This window comes from Pygocentrus nattereri, chromosome 26 (genome assembly GCF_015220715.1).
Source record: "Pygocentrus nattereri isolate fPygNat1 chromosome 26, fPygNat1.pri, whole genome shotgun sequence".
NCBI lineage: Eukaryota > Metazoa > Chordata > Actinopteri > Characiformes > Serrasalmidae > Pygocentrus > Pygocentrus nattereri.
The window spans coordinates 27,724,274-27,745,488 of record NC_051236.1 but is presented as its reverse complement, the minus strand read 5'-3'; the positions used below and the strand labels follow the sequence as shown (position 1 = coordinate 27,745,488).

Below are 21,215 nucleotides of genomic sequence, written 5' to 3'. Positions count from 1 at the left end.
GGAGGCAGATGATCCGCTGTGGCCACCCCTAAAGGGAGCAGCCGAAAGAAGAAGAAGAAGATATACATATAATAAATTGTGGTTCTTGACTTTTACCCAGTGCTGCATACGCAGTGTCACAAACATAAGCGCACACATTAACTTTATAGCTCCAACAGAAAAAATAGAAACATACTTTGGACACCAAACATGTCTTGGCTGTTAATTCCAAAGAATTCCATGAACTTTTTTTTCCCATCCACTAAAACACGCTTTTAATTACACTTTTTCCACCTGGGCCTTAACTCAGAAAAGCTCATGATCTAGTCAGTTAATGAGATGGCATAGGAGAGGAGGGAAGTCAAGTAATGCAGAAGCTCATCTTGAGGTGACATTATCAGATTCTAAGTGTAACCCTATCAATCTTCCACACTCTTCCTGCTACAGTGGATTTACGGATCCTTTATGCCTCAGTGGCATGATTGCCATGTAAACTGAGACAGTAATGGATGGTTAGGGACAGATGAAGATGTATATGTGTGTGTGACTCAATGTTTGTATAAGATTAGACAGACTGTCGTGTTTCCTGTCTTCAGTGTCCGCAGGGCCTGAGAGATGCAGCTACTTACATTAAGAGTAAAAAGAACATCACAAGTACAGCAGGTGTATAATGAATGAAGGCTGCAGACAGTCACATGTCACTGCACAAACATGTGGAGCTGGCACATTTCTCTCTACTGTTACTGTACTTCAAGGTGTAGATCTTAAGTGCAGCACGTACAAGGGTCCTGCAATCTGAGCCGCTCTCGTTATTACGGCTTTGAGCATGAAGACGAAGGCTGCTGTTGAGTGAGACCCATAGAGAAATAAACCACAGAGCTGCAACGACTTTGAACAGTTGCAGCTTTTACATTCATATGTGTTGTGTTTCTCAAGAGTCTCGGCATTAATAATTATGTGACTCCCCACAGGCAGTAAAATCATGCAACAAGATGAGCAGTAACAGAGATATGCCTGTGAATGGTGAGGTAAAACCCATAGACCTCAGGATGTGGCTAAATATGACAAGGCCTCCAAACACTCAGGAGATCCCTTGAACTTTACATAAACCCAGTATGATTAATAGAGAAGACACTGATTAGTTTTGCAGAGTATAATTCTCAGTGCTTAGCTATAGTCCCATTGAAGCAACCATGATATGCTTGGAAAAGCACTTTCTGCCGGCTATATTTGAGCCACAGTATGAATCAGTGATCTCATGTTTAGGTTCAGCAAGTATATGCATCATGATTTTATATCTCACGACTTCTTTCACATATGGCAGAATTATGATTGGATCAGATAAATAATTCTCATATTGCTGGCCACACGGGTTGTATGGCTGAATGGGTGAGTGATGTGGCAGCGCATTTGAAAGGATAACGTTTTACCAGTGGGGTGAAAAGGCCGTTTGGAGGGTAAATGAAATCAGCCATGAGTAAAGAACAGAGAAATAATAATAGACTGCGTGTAGAGACATTTCATGCACTTCTTATGCTAGCAGATATTATTGTATACTAAAAGTTATTACTATGTATATGCAAAAACTCTATTGCTTACTTTGTTATTACACACCTTATGATATAATGTAATTAATAACTTTAACCCTTTATTGCAAAAGTTAGTCTAAGTTACTGCTAACTATATGTTAAAACTTAATGGCAAAGTTTATACTAAAACATTATTTTGCTAACATTATTTCTTATTGCTAACTTTATGCTAAAATGTACATGGTTAAAACAGATGGTTCTTCCAAGGTTCTTCAGTGAATAAAATAGTTCTATATAGAGGTGTGAACCCCTTGTGTGATTAAAGGGATCTTTGCGTTGTTAATGGATTCTTGAGAATGATGGAGATGTGTTTTCACATGGTTCTATACAGAACCTTTTTTAAAAAAACAAAAGCCTTTTAGGTGCTATACAGAACCCTTTTCCAAAAGGTTCTATATAGAACCATCAACATCATATTCTACATCAGTCTAAAGAACCCTTTAACAATGCAAAAACTATTTAATCATGCTAAGGGTTCTTTGAATGTTCTTGGTTCTATACAGAACCATTTTCTTCACTCAATAACCCTGGAAGAACCTTCATTTTTAATAGTGATAGGTTTCTGCTCTTCACAAGGTTTAGAAATGTGTGCTTGTGTTAACCATTTTGGATTCTCCTCTCAGATGTGTGAACCGGCAGACTTTCATTGGAGCCACTCCACTGTACCTGGCCTGTCAGGAGGGCCACTTGCATGTGGTGGAGTACCTGGTGAAGGACTGTGGAGCTGATGTCCATATTAGAGCTCAAGATGGCATGACACCTCTGCATGCAGCTGCTCATATGGGTCACCATTCTCTGGTTGTCTGGCTGGTGAGATACACACATCTACATACTCACGCATAGACTTCCATTCCATAGTTCTGAATCACAGTTCAAAAGTTTGGAATCAATGTTTTTAGTCGTGTAAAACCATTACACAAACATTACGCTGTTCTGCTCTTGGGTTTTAAATTGAACTCTTGTCTGACTGCACTGTTGTGCTTGTTCTTCTAAGGTCTCCTGCACAGACATCAGCCTGTCCAGTCAGGATAAGGAGGGGGCTACTGCATTACACTTTGCTGCCAGCGGGGGGCATCATAGGATCCTGGACAGGCTGCTGCACATAGGGTCAAAGGTCATTAAAGACCACTGGGGTGGCACTCCTTTGCATGATGCAGCAGAGAACGGTGAGATGGAGGTAAGGACTCTGAGGCTGTGTGGTTAGAAATCTGATAGCTTGCAACATTTTATCCTTAAGGTGTGCTGATTTAGCCGGGTTCTCTGACATATATTATATCTTAAAAAGCTGAAGTTTGAAGATTCTGAATGTACCATTCATTCTCCAACACAGTGGCTCCTAACCTGATCCTCAGGGCCCCCCAGTTGGTCCACATTTTAGCTCCAACCTGACTTGCAACACATCTGGGGAGCCCTGAGGATCAGGTTGGGAACTACTGCTCTAACATATACAGACAATATACAGACACAATTTTTTTGAAATTCAACATTGTTGTGATGCCACAAGCCTGACCGTATTTTCATGACAGTGCATTTCAGCCTAAACTGCTCTTGGAACATGGCACTATATGTATAATACAGTCAGTTGACCAGTCAGGGCAGAGGCCATTTCTAAATATTAGTCTTTAAGGCACAATAGCAAACACAGGTTTTGGTGCATAAAACCACACAGATGTTGTAAGTGGAGTTAGGGGGAGAGCAATTAAATAATTAAGCAGCACTAAACAACAGGAACTTTATCATGAATAACTTCATGGCTGTGGTTTAGTCGCCTTCAGCTCATGTCATAGATCTTCACAGCTGTAATGTTGTTTAATGTTTTCTATTGCTTTTATAAAAAGGTTCTGCAACATAAAAATGATAAAACAAAGCTGGATTTCTCTATGCTTACATATACTTTCTTTGATGTGTCTCAGTGTTGCAGGGTCCTTCTGAACCATGGAGTCAACCCTTTGGAGAGAGATGTGGATGGCTTCACTGCGGCTGACCTGGCAGAATATAATGGTCACTACGAGTGCGCTAGATACCTGCACATGGTAGAGAAAGACGTAAGTCCTACTTCTCATTCTTCTAGCGGTTCGTCCAGCTCTCTCATCTGGATATTTATCTGTAAATACAATAAAGAGAAACTTCTCTTCTTCAGCTTTATTTTATCCTTAAAAAGGTCTTTCTCCTTTACATCCTTCAAGGAAATAATGCTGGCTATGTGGCTTTGTCCCACATACTCTGTTCTCTACTCTAGCTGTATTCATGTGATCAGTTTGTATAAAGTCTTGCCAAGGGTGGTCTATGTGGTCACTTTTGATTGGTTTGTCATTGTTTTTGCAATAGTACATGGTAAAGAATGCATTGTTTTCGTTTTTTCTCCCTATCCCTTACCATATAGTCATACTGTGCTTTCTTAATGCAGTACTATGTAAAAGTTTTAGGCACCTGAATGTCTTTGTCTTTGTTCATTGGTTCATCTGTTTGCTTGTTTGTTTGTTTTCATTCTTTAAACTGGCTACACCAGCATTTCCTAGGTACATATCATGCAGTAAAGTGAATAAGAGCCTTACCTTCTTTAAGGTGTTGCCATATGAAAGGTGGATAATGAATAGTGAACACAGTGAACCATGAGGACCACCTGTGAAGAGCCTGTGCAATTCTGTTAAGTTCTGTTTAAGTGGTTATCAGGGTGTAAGTGCTGGACAGAGGGCTGTCAATCACATGTGCTTATCTGAATGTCAGGACAAAGCCCAGACAGCACCCAGATATTTCTGATAAGCATTATTAACCCTTTTTAATATTATCTTTTTTTTTTTTATTATTCAAACTTTGTTGGATGTTAAATGCAACACAAATACTCAACATTTTAAATATTTTACACTACATTTCTTGGGACTGTTTCTCTAATGGAAAGCAGCGTATTACAGTCATTGAAACAAAAGATTCTGCCTCTATCACTTGTTGACTCATGTGTTATTGTTTCAGAGATACTCGATACAGCCCTGTACGTCAGTTTCTGAATCGATTGCTAGATATTGTTTTACGGTTTGTTTGCATTTGTCTTGGCATGTTGACTAATGTGAGCTTTTGTGTGTTATTATTGGCTTATCATAATATTGTGCTGCTTATGACTATAATGGGCCTGAACTGTAATTTCAATTTCACTTGGGAGCAAAGGAAGCATCAGTTGCCTGCATCTGCCCTTAACAGTGCAATAAAATCAGATCACAACAAGTGTTCATTGGTTCAAACCAGTATTCGAACGGTACAGGTCATGATCACAACCATTCCAACAAAAAGTCAAACAGCATTAAAAGCATCAGATAGAGGCAGTGCTCACCCCAGGTAGTTTTCCTCCCATGCGGATCAGTTTCTCCTCACGTACGACCTGCATGGGAATCATAAGCCGTATATCCAGTTTCTCCGACACTGCGACCCCAGGCTGCCCACTAACTCACTCTGTGTGTTTTGATTGACACCTCGGCTCCCACAGAGAGCTGGAGGCGGAAAGTGGAGGCAGATTGCAGGACGTTAGTGTGTTGTCCAGCACCGTGTTTCTGATGCAGATGCGAATGATTTCAGTGGCTTCTAAGGGCACTTCAGAATAAGGTCTTTTGTTTTGTGCGGTAAGCAAGATGTTCCTCAATTTGAGTCATGAATTTTTCAGAGGTGATCAGGGGTAATGGAGTTGGGCACGGCACACCCGCTGAACCCAATAGGAATAAGAAATGGAGTCCACATTTGGAGTAGGGAGCTGATGGATAAGTCCACAGGGTATTCTGCAGGTGTAGGCTCATATGCTTTCATTTATTGCATCTAACTGCACTTTTCTTTCTTTCTATTTTTTTAAATCCTTTCTATGTGTCAAAATAAGTTCATGTGCTGTACATTTAGAAGAATTATCTTGAGACGTACAGTATTCCCAACCGTTTCTGCCCTTCAAAATAATGAAATCTCAGAGTATGTTTGAAATTTAGATAATGGCTCAGGTTTCCTCATGTGGCGAGGGAACTCTTAACAGAGTAATTCAGAATTAGCGATTTATACACATTCTAAGAGCGCTGAATGTCAACCGTTGTTGAGCAAACATACAATGATGTCATGAATTGCCGTTGTGATGTACAAACCTTCACACTGTGGATTCGTTCGTCAGCTGTTGAATTGTGAGCATCCCTTCATACATCTTCACGTGTTTGCTGAATATAGGTCATTTCTAGTTCATTTCACTGGAAAGAGGAGTTGGGAGGTGGAACAACAATAGCCACTTAAACTCCACCATGTCAGAAATGGTTTTTGAAATTTCATAAAGCCTCAATCTGGAATCGATATGAGTGGCTGCAACAACAAAGGCTTTCAAAGAGTAACGGCAGCCCTGCTCATATTTAGTGTTAGTGAGCTCAGAGCTAGAGCAGGACCAGCTGTGGTGCTGTTTCAGCAAATCCTGAAGCAAAAGTGAAGCTAAATTAGACATAAGCTTTTCCCCACTTGTGCCATAAGACTTTTGTGAGCCTTTTGTGAATATCTACCTGTGTGTGTGTGTGTGTGTGTGTGTGTGTGTGTGTGTGTGTGATGCACTCACATCAATTTATGGCCACTATGAGCTCCACCTACTTCATAGGTCCACTATATAGATATTCAGTCACAGACTGTAGCTCATCTGTTAACATACCATAAGACACCTTCCTTCCATTCATCATTGGTCAGTTTTCACCTGAGGACCACTAGATATTATTTGGATGTCAGATGATTCTCAGCACAGCAGTGGCACTGACATGGTGGTTTTGTGGCAATGGTATGAGTGCTTCAGGCACAGGACTGTTGCAAGAAACTTTACATACTTCAGTGTCTCTGCTAGGTTGAGAGTGGCTGCCTCCCAGCCAAGAACTAGTCAGGAACTGACCTCGGATGAAGGACAGAGAATGGCTAACACAAAATCTGCATACACAGATGAGCTGTGCTTACTGTACATTAACAAGATGGCGCTACAAGGTAGTTGTTTCTAATAAAGTGGCCAGTGAGTGTGCGCTTTTCTTTTATGAGTCTTCAGTGGAATAGCCAGAATTTCATGTTAGAGGGTCCTGGTAATAGATTGGGGTGGTGGGCAGCTGGGAAGCATCACTGTAGTAAAGTTGAAAATGTAATTCACTGTAGCTGAGTTGTAAAAGTACCCTCTGTTGCCATAACCAGAGAAACGAAGACATTTTACACCCAAAAAACACGATTTCTGACTTTGCACTTAACTGTGTGGTTGACTGAATACCACGGCAGGCACTGGCTGAGTAACTATAGCCTTCCTTTTAGAGCACTGGGCGTAAATGTCTAGAGAGATTTTTTAGTTTTTTTTCTACAATATTTAGCTTTTTTTCTTCAATATTGTCTACTTTACGGTGTGTCTAGCTCTCTAAGTAGGTATGTTATAGTCTATGTTCCTGCAATCTACAGAAACAGTCTAACAGAGTAATTAGAGATAAGTATAAAACAGTTTAAAGGGGTTATTGTAGATTTTTGTGTAAAACAGTTCACAACAAGTGGGAAATGCAGCTGTGTAAATGTTGCCATGGTAGTAGAAGCCACTGAAAATAGATGAGGATCAAAGAAGAGCTTTGGTGGTCACTTTTATTTATTTAACATGGAAAAAGGCATGAGGCTGCAAGAACTCATTCATCCTGTATTGTAACAGCGGTAAATGAATGACATTTATATAACATTTTTTTGGTATCAAAGCACTTTTTGTTTGAGCAGTTAAACCCACCTGAAGCTGCGTCCCTGCTGCAGAGATTGTGTGCGTCATTAAGCAGGTCTGTACGTGTGCAGCCAGCTTCACTGGAGAGTAGCATAAAACAGTACGATGTTAAAGTGTATCGAGTATTTTCACTGAATATCCCACCTAATAAGCAGTATAGCTTCACCCTCATTTGCATGACCACACATTCTTCTGTTTTCATCGTATAAAGCTCTAAATAATTGCATTCTCACCACGGTCACCTTGACCATGGTCCTCAATAACAGGTAGTACATGCTGCTCATCAGCATATGAATGAATTAGTGAAGAGCCTGGCGCTCATATCTTGATGATTAGGGGGCTGAGGTGCCACCAAACTCCAGAAATCATCTGACCTCTCTTCACAATAGGGAGCTAATTAATGTTGCGAGCATCGAGAGGCATCTGATGCTGCTGTTTGCACTCTTTACACTCTGAGCCTGTATCGGTTACCTTCTCTCCACTGGCCTGGCTCAGGTAGAGCTGGTTATGGGATCCACACAGCTCAGTTTCAGGGTTTTCACCGTTCCAATGCTTGGAAGTGGAAATGTGATCCAGGAGCAGGGTTAGAGAGCAGGATGTTTGTTGGCCTCAAACGTGCATCTGATTGTTGTCTTGAGGTTTTTTTTTGTCCCACTCTTCCTTTGTCTTTTCTTGACGCTGTAGCCAAGGGTAACCCATCTGTGCGGTGCTATTGGCGTTGGTGAACAGGCTAGATTGTATCTGCCCACTAACACTGTCAAAGCAAGAAGTGACAAGTGATTGAAAATAAGAAACAAAGGATCAAAGGAAATGACAAATATAATAGACATATCATTTACATACATTAAGGAATTCTGGGGTTTTTTAATGGTACATTCTGGGTAGTTTTTTAGTACATAGTTGTTTTTTAGTATATGCAGTCATATACAAAACTTTGAACACAATTTTCTTGTTTATATGTGTAGTATGGCGAACATAAAATGTGCAGAAGTGTGTTCTTCTCTTTGAAAATCAATAAAACATGTCATTTGACCAGAGGGGTATTTCACAAAGCAGGATTTCTCAGTTAGCCTGATAATTTAGGTCAAGAAAAACAAGGCTGTCTAGTAGAGGTGATAAGGAACATATCTACTGGCTATTCCTCAAATTTTGGCTTAAGTTATCCAGCTTACTGAGAAATCCTGATTTGTGAAATTTCCCCAAAGGGCACCCAGAATTTTCCATATGACTGTAGGTTTGTTTTAGTGCATGTAGATTATTAGCCGCATCATTTTTTAAGCTCTTTTACTTTTGGCCCAAAACAGCCACTTTCATAAGATCACATTTGGTATTTGAGTAAGACTCTTTGCTCAACTTAAAAAAAAGTGATTTAATTATGTGCATCCCCCCTGTGTAACAGATTTGCAAGTTGCCATGCGGCTTGTAGGGGTTTTGTTCCACCTTAATGTGGTTGGGTCAGGCCTTCTCATTTCCTCATGGTGCCTGTAATGGATTGTTTGGGCCGTTGGCCAGAGAGTTGCGTGCTAGGCATTTCCTCATGTTTTGGTTTCATCCCAAAGAGGTCACCCTCCCTCAGTGCAGCCTGCTGCTCCTAGCGCGAGAGCCTTTTTCCCTGAGACAGCTGCAATCAAACAAGCAGAGCACAGGTTTATTTTACAACACGGATCTGTGCCTCCCCCCTCCAGTCCCTCTCAGCCAGGGGCTGAAGAGGCCAGCTGTCTTAAATGTGTCTCTTTTGGGTACCCATAGAATCTGTATATTATCCACAAGACCTGTGGTGGGAGCAAGAAGTTTTAAAGTGTGGAATTATGCTGGACAACTGAGTTATTGTTTTTATATGATTCTTCTATCATGCACTGATCGAGTATCACTGACCTGAACAAGATCTCTTAACCAGAACGTGATGTTTGCTGTGAGTGTTCAACCACTAGAGGGCGATAAGGACACTATTTTATGTGTTTAACATGCTCCTAATTATTGAAGAAGACCCAAGCATGTTTCCCATCAGGCCTGCAGTCATATTACAAGAATGCTCAGATTGTTTCGACCTTTGTGCTCTGATCTTGGCAATGAACGGTGTTTACCACACAGTTAGAAGTGTGTCAAAAAGTCTTCCTGGAACAGGCATGTTCTGGTGCAAAGCCCATGAATTTCAGGAAAAGTGACTTAAACGTCGCTCTGGGGACTAGAGACAGTGACACTAGATGATGGTTAGTAGTTTAGATGTGAAGGGATTGGGCTGTGTTTGGTGATATCCTAGCTTTATCATTTAACCCTTCAGTTAAAAAGTCCAGCAACAAATCAAATGCACCATTTTCCCCTTATTCCAAATGTAGTAGATCACCCACAGAAGGTTTGAAGTGCATGCTGCTACTACTTTTACTACTGTTTTAGCTCTTTGGTGCAAATTTGTCCATTTTATAGTTAACAATATGTCACACTGTGTCAGAAACCACATACCAAAGTCTGTTTAATGCTTAACAGCTTAAACCTCTTTTTCACAGGCCGTATAAAATGCACTTTTTTGCCTGTTTTGGAGGCTGCTCAGTTGAGCTTTTAACATTGATGGACTATAACTCGGTGTAAGTGTGTATGATTTACAAAATCAGAAGCAAACTGAATTTGCATCTTCATAGGATAGCACATCAACATTTTTAACTATTTTTATTTAGTTTTATTATGTTTGTATGCTATTTTTTAAATTGTGCAATTGTACTTTTTTTTTTTTTTGGTATGAAGGCAGCTGTAATTGTGCTTTCTGCTTTGTCACAGCACAGACGTCTGTGTAGAAGCGTGGATTGTTTTTACCGCTCATTGCTTGCTAGCAGATCAACACAGAGTTGCGGTATTTCACAGAGAGCCAACACTGTCCTAGTTAGTCTGATAACACACTGAGAAAAATGGCTCATTAGGTTAACCTAAAAAATGACTTCATGAGGTAACAGGTAAATTACCAAGTGTTATTCAACCCAAATAAACACTTTGGATGAATGATTCTTTCAGTCGTAATTTTTTAGGTTGAACTGATGAGGAATATTTTACAGTGCAGAGTTATGAGGAAAAATTTCAATTTGATTATATTAATTCAAAATATCCGAGTTAAAATCCAGTCCACTCGTAGCATGGCCACTAGGGGATCTACAGAAAGAGGCTAGTATGGTTTGAGGCTAGTGTGCAGTGATGTAGAAATGCATCCTGAACGGTGCTGTAAAGAGATATACACTTCCATTACCTGTAATAAGACATGCACGATTGGAATCAGCCAAGATTGGAATTGGCTGATTTTTGTTCCAAACACACTGTCAGCTCTAACGTGTTACAAGTGCTCCTTAACCCACACTGTGTGAACTTCCAGGGTAAAAAAAATGCTTAACAGAAAATCAGTCCTCAACCACATGGGCTGCAAAGAAATAGGAATCGGCCATAAAAATGAATGATCGTTATATCCCTACTTGTTAGTTGCTTTGCCTTGTAGCTTCAGCGCAAAGCAAATTTCACACACTAAACATGTCTTGTTTGATGGACCACATTTGGGGTCAGGTGGAAATTGTGTAAATTTGACTTTTCGCCATGATTGGGTTAAGCAGGTTTGTTAGAGAAGGGAAATCAAAAAACTGGACCCTGACCTTCTTGACCAGAGTCTGAATATAAACAGAGATGAAAAGTTCATATAATATAAACTCATAATTGTCTTAATAGATCCCTACAGTATGTTCTACATTACAGTATTCTACATGACAGAGTTTGAGATGCACTCTAATTCTAATTGATTGATTGGGAGCAAGATAATCACTGCCATTCATCACAGTTCTGAATGAAGTCCTCTGTCAAGTCTAAGAGGCTCAGAAGGTGTGTGTGTGTGTGTGTGTGTGTGTGTGTGTGTGTGTGTGTGTGTGAATGGAGTGCTTGCTTCACCATGTTACAATTTCGACAGAGTTGACTTCTCAGAAATACTTGTATGCCATATACTGCCTCTTGGCATTTGGGATCGCCTCATCCTAAGTGTTCAAGTCATATATTAAGGACTTTTCAGTATTGGCTTTGGATGCATCACAGTATAAAATTGGCGGTATTAGACGGGTTGATTGGCCCAAGAGTTTTGTCATCTGTTTTTTTTAGGCTGTATTGGCTAATAGAAAGCTTGTCTCAAAAATCTGATCACACTGAATCCTTCCAGTCTAAGCTCTGAGGATCACTGTGCTATTGATTACTGATTATTTCCATTAGTAATGATTTGCCAAAGCCCCTGACACGTTAGCCGTGTGGTCGTGATCGTGCCAAGGAGTGGAAAAAAGCAGCTGAGAGCAGGAGATACAGTGTCTCTGCTGATTTGACAGCCTTCCGCTGCTACCTTGCCATAGAGCCACTGTTTGTTTGCATGTGGCTATTGGTTTAATCCTTCATTAGTGACAATGCTGGCCATCCAATCCACTGTGTGAATTATTGAGGGCATTGTCTGATCAGAGTTTATTGTTTATTGGCTGTGGCGCCAGCACACTAGTGGTTTGTGATGTTGTCGATGGTGTCAAAGGCACGCTGGTCTTGTTCTTCAGATTGTGTGTCGGGGAGTCGTCAGTCTTATGTTGTGTGGATAACTCTCAGGTGTTTTGTAAGTAACAGCGATTGCCATCATGTGTTTATTGAGAATTGAATATTGACTTGTCAATATTATGTCAATATACGTCTGTGTGTGTGTGTGTGTGTGTGTGTGTGTGTGTGGCCTTGTTTGTTGGTCCATTCATTACGTCAAACTGGAGATACGAGGTTTTGTTCCAACAGCAGCGATATAATTTGTTACAATGCAAAAGTTTGGAATCAGTTGTTGTGTTAATAGTTGTTATCCAATAATAACTTACACAGTGTAGTGGGAAATGTTTTAAATTCGACAGCAAAATATAAACTGAGGGTATATTCACAGTTTTATTTATGCCATGATCAAAAATAGTTAATGTTTTTTAAATAATATATTAAGTATCTAGTAGTTTCTTGTCTTGAACTTTGTTTTAAATTAGTGAGATTTGGTTATTATACAAAAATGTATAATAATTATTGTTAGTAATTATTATTATTAATGTGAATTGAATACAAATCCTTGGATTTAGTGTTTTGATGGCATATTTAGGATCATGAGAACCTCTTGAATTATCTTAACATTACATTTTTGCCGTATTGCCCAGCTGACTTAATTCTCTCTCCACTCACTCACACACTCACATTATATATAGCTGCTGTCGGAAACAAAACCATGTATCTCCATGTTTGTTATTTTCTAGTTTTTGACATACTTTGAAAATGCCGGATGCCCTTAACATTGTCTGTTAATTTCATGATGAACGGACCAAAAGAAATGACCCAAAACGAAAAAAAAGTCTGGTTACATTGAATTACATTAAAAGTAAAGTATGTTTTTTCCTTCTATAACTTGTAGTTATGATTCTGGACATATGAGGTTTAATTGTTATTCTAAGGTGAAATAGCAGTAGCTTCTAGAATCTAAATAAGCAAAAAGCATGTAGATGCTATGTTAGTCGTGGCTGTGATTAAAGAGAGTACTAGTGTTACAGTAACTGAAGCTCATGTCGGCACAGTCTTCTGGCTATTCTCATCCAGAAAGTGCTGCATATGAACAGTTCTGAATGTGTGTACGTCTTTGAGGGAGAGAGAAAAGAGCAGAAGGAGTAAAAACATGCTTAGTTCCACGGACTGCTCCAATACAGGCTGTGTAAAAGAAAAGCAGGAATGCTATATGTGATGATATGGAAAGAATGTGTATATGCAATCTACACACCTCGGAGAACAGGTCTGTTTTTAGTGCGTGGTTTTATGAGGTCAGTGTGGAGCATGTGTTTATAGAGGAAGGATTTAGATTAGACACACTGTAGCATTTTCACTCATCCCTCTTAAATTCAAACACTTTTAGATACATTGGTTCTTGTGACCTGAGGTGTAAAGAACATTTAAGATGCTATATGTTGGTTAAATGTTAACAGAAGTGGGTGGTCTCAAGCCTTTATTTCAAAGTTTGTGCCTGCCATCACCCATATTGTGCATAGCAATGCCCTGCCTTCAATGCATGGGTTTCTTTTTGAATGTTTGGCGTTCTTCTTTAGGGTAGAGAATGTACAGGTGTAGATTTGTGTCATCGCTGTCTGCAAAACCATGCAGTTCTATTTTTCGTTTCTCATTTGAAAATCTAAATTTCTTGATGAACAATAGATGAGAAATGAAAATGAGTTCACTTTTAGTGGAAATGAAGCAGATTTTTTCCTTCTCCTGTAAAGTTACCTTCTGGAGATTGTAGGTAATGTGATGAATTATATTTAAATCTAATTTACACTCTACTTTGACAGATTTGACTGTTTAATTTGGTCTTTTTTTGGTTTTAGTGTCAAGAAATGACAAAAAAAGTCATCTCTTCTGCTTATAAACACAAACTTGGTATTGATTGAAAGCTTAGACCTTGTGAGAGAATGTCTTCCCTTGAGCTATGGGTGAGAAATAACTAAACAACATATAAGAAGAGGCAAGCAATCTATGGTGGAACTAGGAGAATGAAGCATAATAACAAAAGGAATTTCTAATTCCAAAAAAAATCATTTGTTTCTGACCACTAACCTTTTGCGCCGAGTTAATTGAGTTGTTTTCTGGGTGCTGGTGTCAGGGCCATGACCTCTCCAGTTAAACAAGAGACTTTCTCTGATCCCACTGTAAGTGTCTATCTATTGAGACCACATGTGTAGTGCTGTGCGTTCAGGGGTTTTACTGCATCCCTCAGCTTCATCTCCCCTTATCAGTGCCTGTGTGGCCTGCGAGGTGGAAGGAGAATGGGACGGCTGCAGGGTTTGAGCATCCACTGCTCCAAATGCAGAGAAGTGGGTTGCCTAATAAGAACCAAATGCTCTGTGGTGTCCACTGGCTTTGATTAAAGCCTCTCACAGGAGCAGATGATGGTGAGCAAGGATGTTGTGAAAAGGTCACGGAAGGAAGAGATGGGATTCTGTTTTATTCTCGTTTCTCTAAAACCCTCCATACCCACGTTTCCCCCCTCCTCCTGTTTATCTATTTATGAATTGCACAACTTCTGGGAAGTTTCTTCTTGGCTGTGTCAAAGCGCATTTCGTGCTGTTTGGACATCAAAGTGCCGTGCGAGAGGAAACGAGGACCACCACGCCGAGATGAGGAACAACAGCGTACTACTGCGTATCAGCGCTGCCTTTGATGTAGCGATGTTGTGAAGGCAGTGCTTGGAGAAGCACATTTGATATGCATTCTGCATGGACTCCATTAGGGTATTGCGGGTTCATTAAGGCCGATTTAAGTGTTTCCATGCTGTGTATACTGCACTTTGCCTTTAGTGGAGTGATTTTAACCCTTCGACTCAGGCCCTTTGTTCTGTAATCAGCAGCATGTCCTGACATAGTGTGCGAAGGACAGCATGCTGACCGTTTTTGCTCAGTATTTTTTTAAATTTCTAAATTTTTAGGACTTATTAAGGCAATACAATATAGACATCCAAAAAAATTGAATGGTGTGATAACTATATGAGAAGCAATACATTGTGATTAAAATAGTGTGCCACTGACTGAGTGTGCATCAAGTACAGACCCTAACACAGAAATGTAAATAGACAGAAATCTAACCTTTGACCAGTATCTAGTTATCTGATATGATTATTTTCACTTTTGTGTTTTAACACAAAATTTCTTGTTTATTGAGATGCTAGTTCAGCCACAGTTGCACATTTTGGTATACCTTAGTGTGCACTTACACATGTATATAATTAACTGATAGAATTAGGTTCACATTTGTGTTGCTACTATTTATGGTAGGTTAGCTTGCCAACTGCAATGATGTGTTTGTGTTTTTTTTTGTTATTCATTTATGTCTCTAATCTTTATCAATTATGCCCATTTTGCAAAACCGTGCAAATTGCAGAAGCGTAGTGTAACTGTGGCTCAAGGCGTATTGAAAATCAGCAGCTTTTTCTATAAAGGTCTACAAAAACACACGTGTGTGTGTGTGTGTGTGTGTGTGTGTGTGTGTGTGTAGTGTGTATATGTATCATACCTTTAATAGCACCTTACAGTGATGCAGGATGCACGTTTGTTGTAACATAAGCCATCACTGCATCGCACCATTACTCCTGTTACACCCAATGTTGTGTTTTTACAGGCTAGTAGTCAGAGAGTAGCTGTCTAACAGCTACTCTAACCATGGTGGACCGGTGTTCGAGCTGTCTTCAAGAGTGGACACAACTGCTCTAATTCTGTATGGTTGCATTCCTGCCAATCTCATTAAGACTCTTTCTGTGAGCATAGTTTAATACATTCTGCTGTTGCAGCCCTTAACCCTGCTTTCATCATAAACACTCATATCATGGTAATGATAAACATACAGCTGACTGGGGAGAAGCCCTAAGGACACGAGAGCCTAAATTTGACTGATCTGTTTGGCATTTCTGCAAAATACAAAAGCATGTCTTAATCTGAAGATGAAATAAGATGACAGCATCTTTTTTGTGAAGACAACATTAGACCTACTTTATCATTAACCCTTTAATAATACATAATATTCATGGCTTAATTAATATTAAGACTTATTATTCGGCAACTACTTTAAATTTGCCAGTAAGTAGCATGAAGGTGATAAGTAGAACATAGTCACGAGACAGAGGAGTTGAAGGGTGGCCTGCAGAAGGGTCTCTTAAAAGGTTTTTTAATTTGTTAACATGTGGGATGTGATGGTTTCTATTGTCTAAATAAGCATTTTGATGTTCATTCTAGCTCTAATAAAATCGAGAGCACTAGTGTTACTTCAGTAACTGAGGCTCAGTCAGTGAAGGTCATGTCATCACAGCTTTCTGGGGATTCTCGTCCAGAATCTGCTGCACCTGAACAGTTTTGATTGTTTGTGTTTTTACGTTTTTGTGAGTGAGAGAAAACATTTTACTCAACATGTCTATACTGTTGATCTAGTGTACTGAGGACAGCATGCTCGCCATTGTTAATCAAATCTTTGATCTCAGCAGTGTAATACCACAGTGCTCATGGGATACTAAATGAGAAGCTCCACTGTGTGATCGGTCACTAACACTTCTGAAAATGCAAAAGAATATCTGAGGTTTGTGCTGGTAGACTCTTCACGTGAGTCCTGTAGTGATGTAGACGCCAGTTTAAACTCAACCTGAAATCAACATTGTTCCTGCTAGTTTAGCCATAACTTGTATTGTATTGATCTTAGGCTTGTGTGCAGCTGCTCAGATGTGGAAACCCATTTCATGAAGATCCTGACACAATTCTTGTGCTGATCTTGCTTCCAGAGGCAGTCTGGGACTGTAGTGAGTGATTCACTAGAGGACCGATGCTTCAATGTGCTGCATGCAAGCACTCACAATTGACCATGGTGGCAAAGTTGGCATCCAATAATGGTGCCATATTTAAAATCACCATTTCCACCACCAGTGTACACCAGTTTTATACACCAGTTTTGGCCATGTAGTTAATCTATGAAGTGTCTTTTGCCCCATCTTTAAAACATCTGATTTTTCATTATGTCACCAATGCACCAGTGGGTGGGGACAAAAAAACAACCAATAACATGATGTTTCCTCTCCAACCCCAACCCTGACTCATTAAACAAAAAAACCTCATCTAGCTCAGAATCTCTCCCTGATTCAAGGAAATATAGGAAAATGAATTATCATTACCAATGCTCATTGACTTAAAGGGAAAGTCTTAACTTACTAAACCACACGCAATAATACTTCCCTAATTGCAAATTCACTGTGCTGCCTCAGACTTGGCCTTGCAGACAATGTTAAATGCACTGAACAAGAGCAGGCATATGTTCCAACCAGTATTTACTCCTTTAACGGCTTATTTTTTCCATGTGAGATGAATCTCTATGAATTTTTACCTTTTAGATCAGCTTTTGTCCTTTAAAAATATGTGCAGTTGCAACGTTTAGAGATCAGTTGCATTACTTAAGCAAAGCAAAGTGCTAAAATAACATTTAAAAAAAATTCCTGTGTATCTTTTGAATCTGATCACACAGAGTTCCAAAGAATTATGTTCTCAGCCTCAAAAATCATAGGCTGTGACCTGCCTCGTGTCTCCAAAATCTGCGAGACACACAATTGGCACAAAGGTTTAAACATACTGCTGGATCCTGAGCACCCTGGTAAACTCTTGTTAACATTTCAGGAAAACGGCTTCAGTTAGAACAAGAACTCCACAGTACTTTTCACTGCTTTGAAAATATGCATGTTTGATTGCAAAGCGAGTGTAATTGGACCTGTTTAATTGGATGCAATGCTGTCATGCTGTATGTGAGATGTTTAATAAAAAATGTGTTTTTAATGGTTTTTTATTTGGCACTTCTTTGTCTTCCAGTTGACCAGATGTGACATACATTGTGAAAACCTCTTTAAGCATTGTGAAATGACTTTTTCTTTTACTGTGTTACATCAGCTCTGGTCCTAACCACTGTGTGGACATGGCTATGATCATTGAATTGAAAAGTCTGTTAGTTAGATCTCTGGGCTAACCTCACTGGCAAGCACACAGGCATAGAAACTAACTTGCTAATCGACTCATGATGTTGTATAAGTCACTTGGGATGTAAGTAAAGATGTCATTAAACAGATACACCGTCTTTTTACAGCCCCATAGTGCTGCTCAACGTCTGGAGGACAGCGGCCCTTTAGAAGAGGAGCTGAGAGACAGGCCAGTGCTTTTGTGGCAGCCCACCTCTGGGGATTACTACAGACACATCAGTGAAACACACAGAGACATGGACAGCCTTAAGGTTAACCCCATTAACATTTCATAACTTTGTCAGTAAGACAAGTAGATGTGATGTGTTATAGGACATGTCTTAGCACTTTGAGTGGGAAAAGCCACTACAGTGGCATTGGTGCACATGATCAGCATTGGCTTCATTGTAGTCAGATATTTCATCTCCATTATGAGCTCTACAGTATACAGATGTGGCTTATATGAAACAGCAAAAGTGAAGAATAAATTTAATTCTTGGATTCCCAGAACTATCTTTGGCCAATGAATCATTAAATGGATGAGGTGGAATCCCTGTGATAATGCTTCTGGGAAAGGGGACAAATTGGACATCCACCAGTTAGGGAATAGGAATTCAGGCCTTTATTAAATGGCATTGGTGCCTCATCTAAATTCTGGAAGCAAATAAAGTTTTTCTTTTTTTAAAAAGGCGACTACTCTTCTCTCTTAAAGAGGCTTATATGTCAGTGATCTTGAGCAAACTGGAAGTTAGTTTTGCGTTTGAGGCAGATTTATTTCTGCTTAAACTTCCACACAGATTCTATACAACCAAAAGATGTTCAGTATCAGGACTGTAGTGGTTCACTGACATGGAACAATGCAGTTGGAGCTAAGGGTCCCTAAGTTATTAAAACAGTGTTTCTCAAACCATCCCTTTGGGCCTGTTCTACACTGTTGCTCTTTCCCAGCGTCCAGCACTTATTAGGCCATTAAAGGAATGAATCAGCAAAAAATCCCATTTGCACTATTTTCCACTTACCCTAGTTGATCAGCCAAGCCGTGTTCGGTGTCCAAATTTCACTTCTTTAGTTTTAACGTTGCTAACAAACACAGGAAGTCAATAGACATTTGAATCCTTTTTGTAAATACATCCTCAAAACTTCTCTAACCTGCTCAGACCACATCCAGGTCTGCATTCAAGTCTCACAAACTTGTGGTTTAGGACAAAGTATGACTTAATAATTATGAATATGGATTTCGCCGTGTGAGTGCTGCAGGCAGCTATTATACTGCGTTTTATATTTTATCTTTTCAAATCCCAGCAAACGCTGGGCAGACATTTTGAACATGTCTTGTCGAATTCCGCCTCTTACTCACGTGCCTGTCATGCAGATATATGGGTGCCTCAGATTACTCTCACTATTGTTGAGGTTCTTTTTGTAAATAACTGTTGCATTTTCTAACTTAACATATGTTTATAAACTAAAAAATGACCGAAATCCTGAATATGATCTACTGTCCATGTGCCTGTGTGACAGCTGTACATGTGAAGGGGAATCTGAGTTTGACACATCTGTTAAAGTTTTCATTTTTATACCACAGGTCTGTTCAACATTAACGAAGGTCTAGAAGTGGTTTGAGTGAGTTGAGAGACGTTTTGGGGATGTATGAATGGAAAAGATTTTGGTAACTGTTGATTTCTAGTGTTTGTTAGCAATATTAGCACCAGTGTGCCCAGAGTTTTATTACACACTTGTATAACCTAAGAATAGCTCAACTAGTTTGCACTGAAGTTCCTGTAGTTACTGAATAATAAGACTTAGTATATAATAAGCCTGGGATGTTAAGGGGTTAAGATCTGAATACCTGTGTGCTGGGTACTGGAGTTAGAGCAAAAACTTAGTTTGGAGGTTTGATTAAGAAAGCAAGCAAAGTTTATTTATACAGCGCTTTTTACAACAGGGGTTGTCACCAAGCAGCTTTACAGAACAATCAGCATTACAGAAAGAAAATCCGGGTCCAAGCCCCCATGAGCAAACCAGTGGCTACAGTAGCAACAAAAAGCTCCCTGAGCACAAGAGGAAGTAACCTTGAGAGGAACCAAGACTCAGAAGGGGAGCTCATCCTCCTCTGGTTGACACCGGATAGCAAACATTGTTAGTATGAAGTATTATAGTATTATAGTACAATGCAGGAAAACAGGTGGGCACTGGTTAATTAGATTAGTTTATGAATAGGCAACAGCATCTGAGGGTGAGGACTGCACAGCGTTGTACAGCAAGAAGCTCAATGGTGGTTAAGCCTGTCCAGAAGCCTGGCGAGCAGTGGCACCCGATTGAGGCAGAAGAGGCAACTGCATCAGACGCACAAGATGGGCAGCTGTTCAACTCGGCAAAGAAAGGAAAAACCACACAGAGTTAGTTCTGTACAGAGTGACTGATCACAGATTACAGTATAACAGAGCAGCAGAGACTCCGGCAGGTCTAGATCTGACAGGGAAGACTAAATATCAAAAGCTTGACTATACAAGTAAGTTTTTAGCCTTGACTTAAAGACTGAGGCTGTGTCTGATTCCTGAACATTAACAGGAAGATTATTCCAGAGCTGGGGGGCTTTGTATGAGAAAGCTCTTCCACCCTGATATAACTTTATTAATTCTAGGTACCAGTAGTGAGCAGCACCTTGTGATCTAAGTAGGCGTGATGGTTCATAGTGGGAGAGAGGTTCACTCAGGTACTGAGGGGCGAGTCCGTTTAGAGCTTTATAGGTCAATAATAAAATTTTATAATCAATGCAAAATTTAACTGGTAACCAGTGCAGGGCTGATAAAACTGGGCTAATATGGTCAAACTTTCTGGTTCTTGTGAGACTCTGGCTGCAGCGTTCTGGACTAGCTGAAGCTTGTTGAGGCTTTTGCTGGGACATCTAGACAGCAGGGCATTACAGTGATCTAGCCTTGAAGTCATAAATGCATGAACTAGCTTTTCTGCGTCCTGTAGAGATAATGCATTTCTTCATTTAGTGATATTGCAGAGATGCAGGAAGGCTGTTCTAGTAATGGTAGTTATATGTGCATCGAAGGACAGATCAGGGTCTATCATGACACCAAGATTTTTAATAGATGAGCTTGACGCAACTGAGAAATTGTTAAGTTTAAGTGTTAAGTTAGTCCGTTTGTTTATAGCTGGTTTTGGACCAAGAATCAGGACCTCTGTTTTATCTGAGTTAAGTAGGGGAAAGTTACTTGACATCCGGTCTATTATGTCTTTTATACAAGTCCTCAATCTTGCCAAGTTTAATTTTATCTTCCGGTTCACTTCACATATATGTGAAGTCATCAGCATAGAAGTGGAAATTTATGCCGTGTTTACCGATAATGGTGCCCAGTGGTAGCATATATATTGT

General features: G+C 39.8%; 1 protein-coding gene across 1 annotated transcript in view; it reads left to right on the top strand.

Annotated features, from left to right (window-relative positions):
- espnla (espin like a) overlaps positions 1 to 21,215 on the top strand; it is a 33,002-nt gene that overhangs the window by 7,422 nt on the left and 4,365 nt on the right. The window contains exons 3-6 of the mRNA XM_017697991.2: positions 2,192 to 2,378; positions 2,563 to 2,745; positions 3,482 to 3,613; positions 17,959 to 18,102. Of these exons, the coding sequence (XP_017553480.2) occupies positions 2,192 to 2,378; positions 2,563 to 2,745; positions 3,482 to 3,613; positions 17,959 to 18,102 (646 nt within the window). The remainder of the gene's footprint in view (positions 1 to 2,191; positions 2,379 to 2,562; positions 2,746 to 3,481; positions 3,614 to 17,958; positions 18,103 to 21,215) is intronic.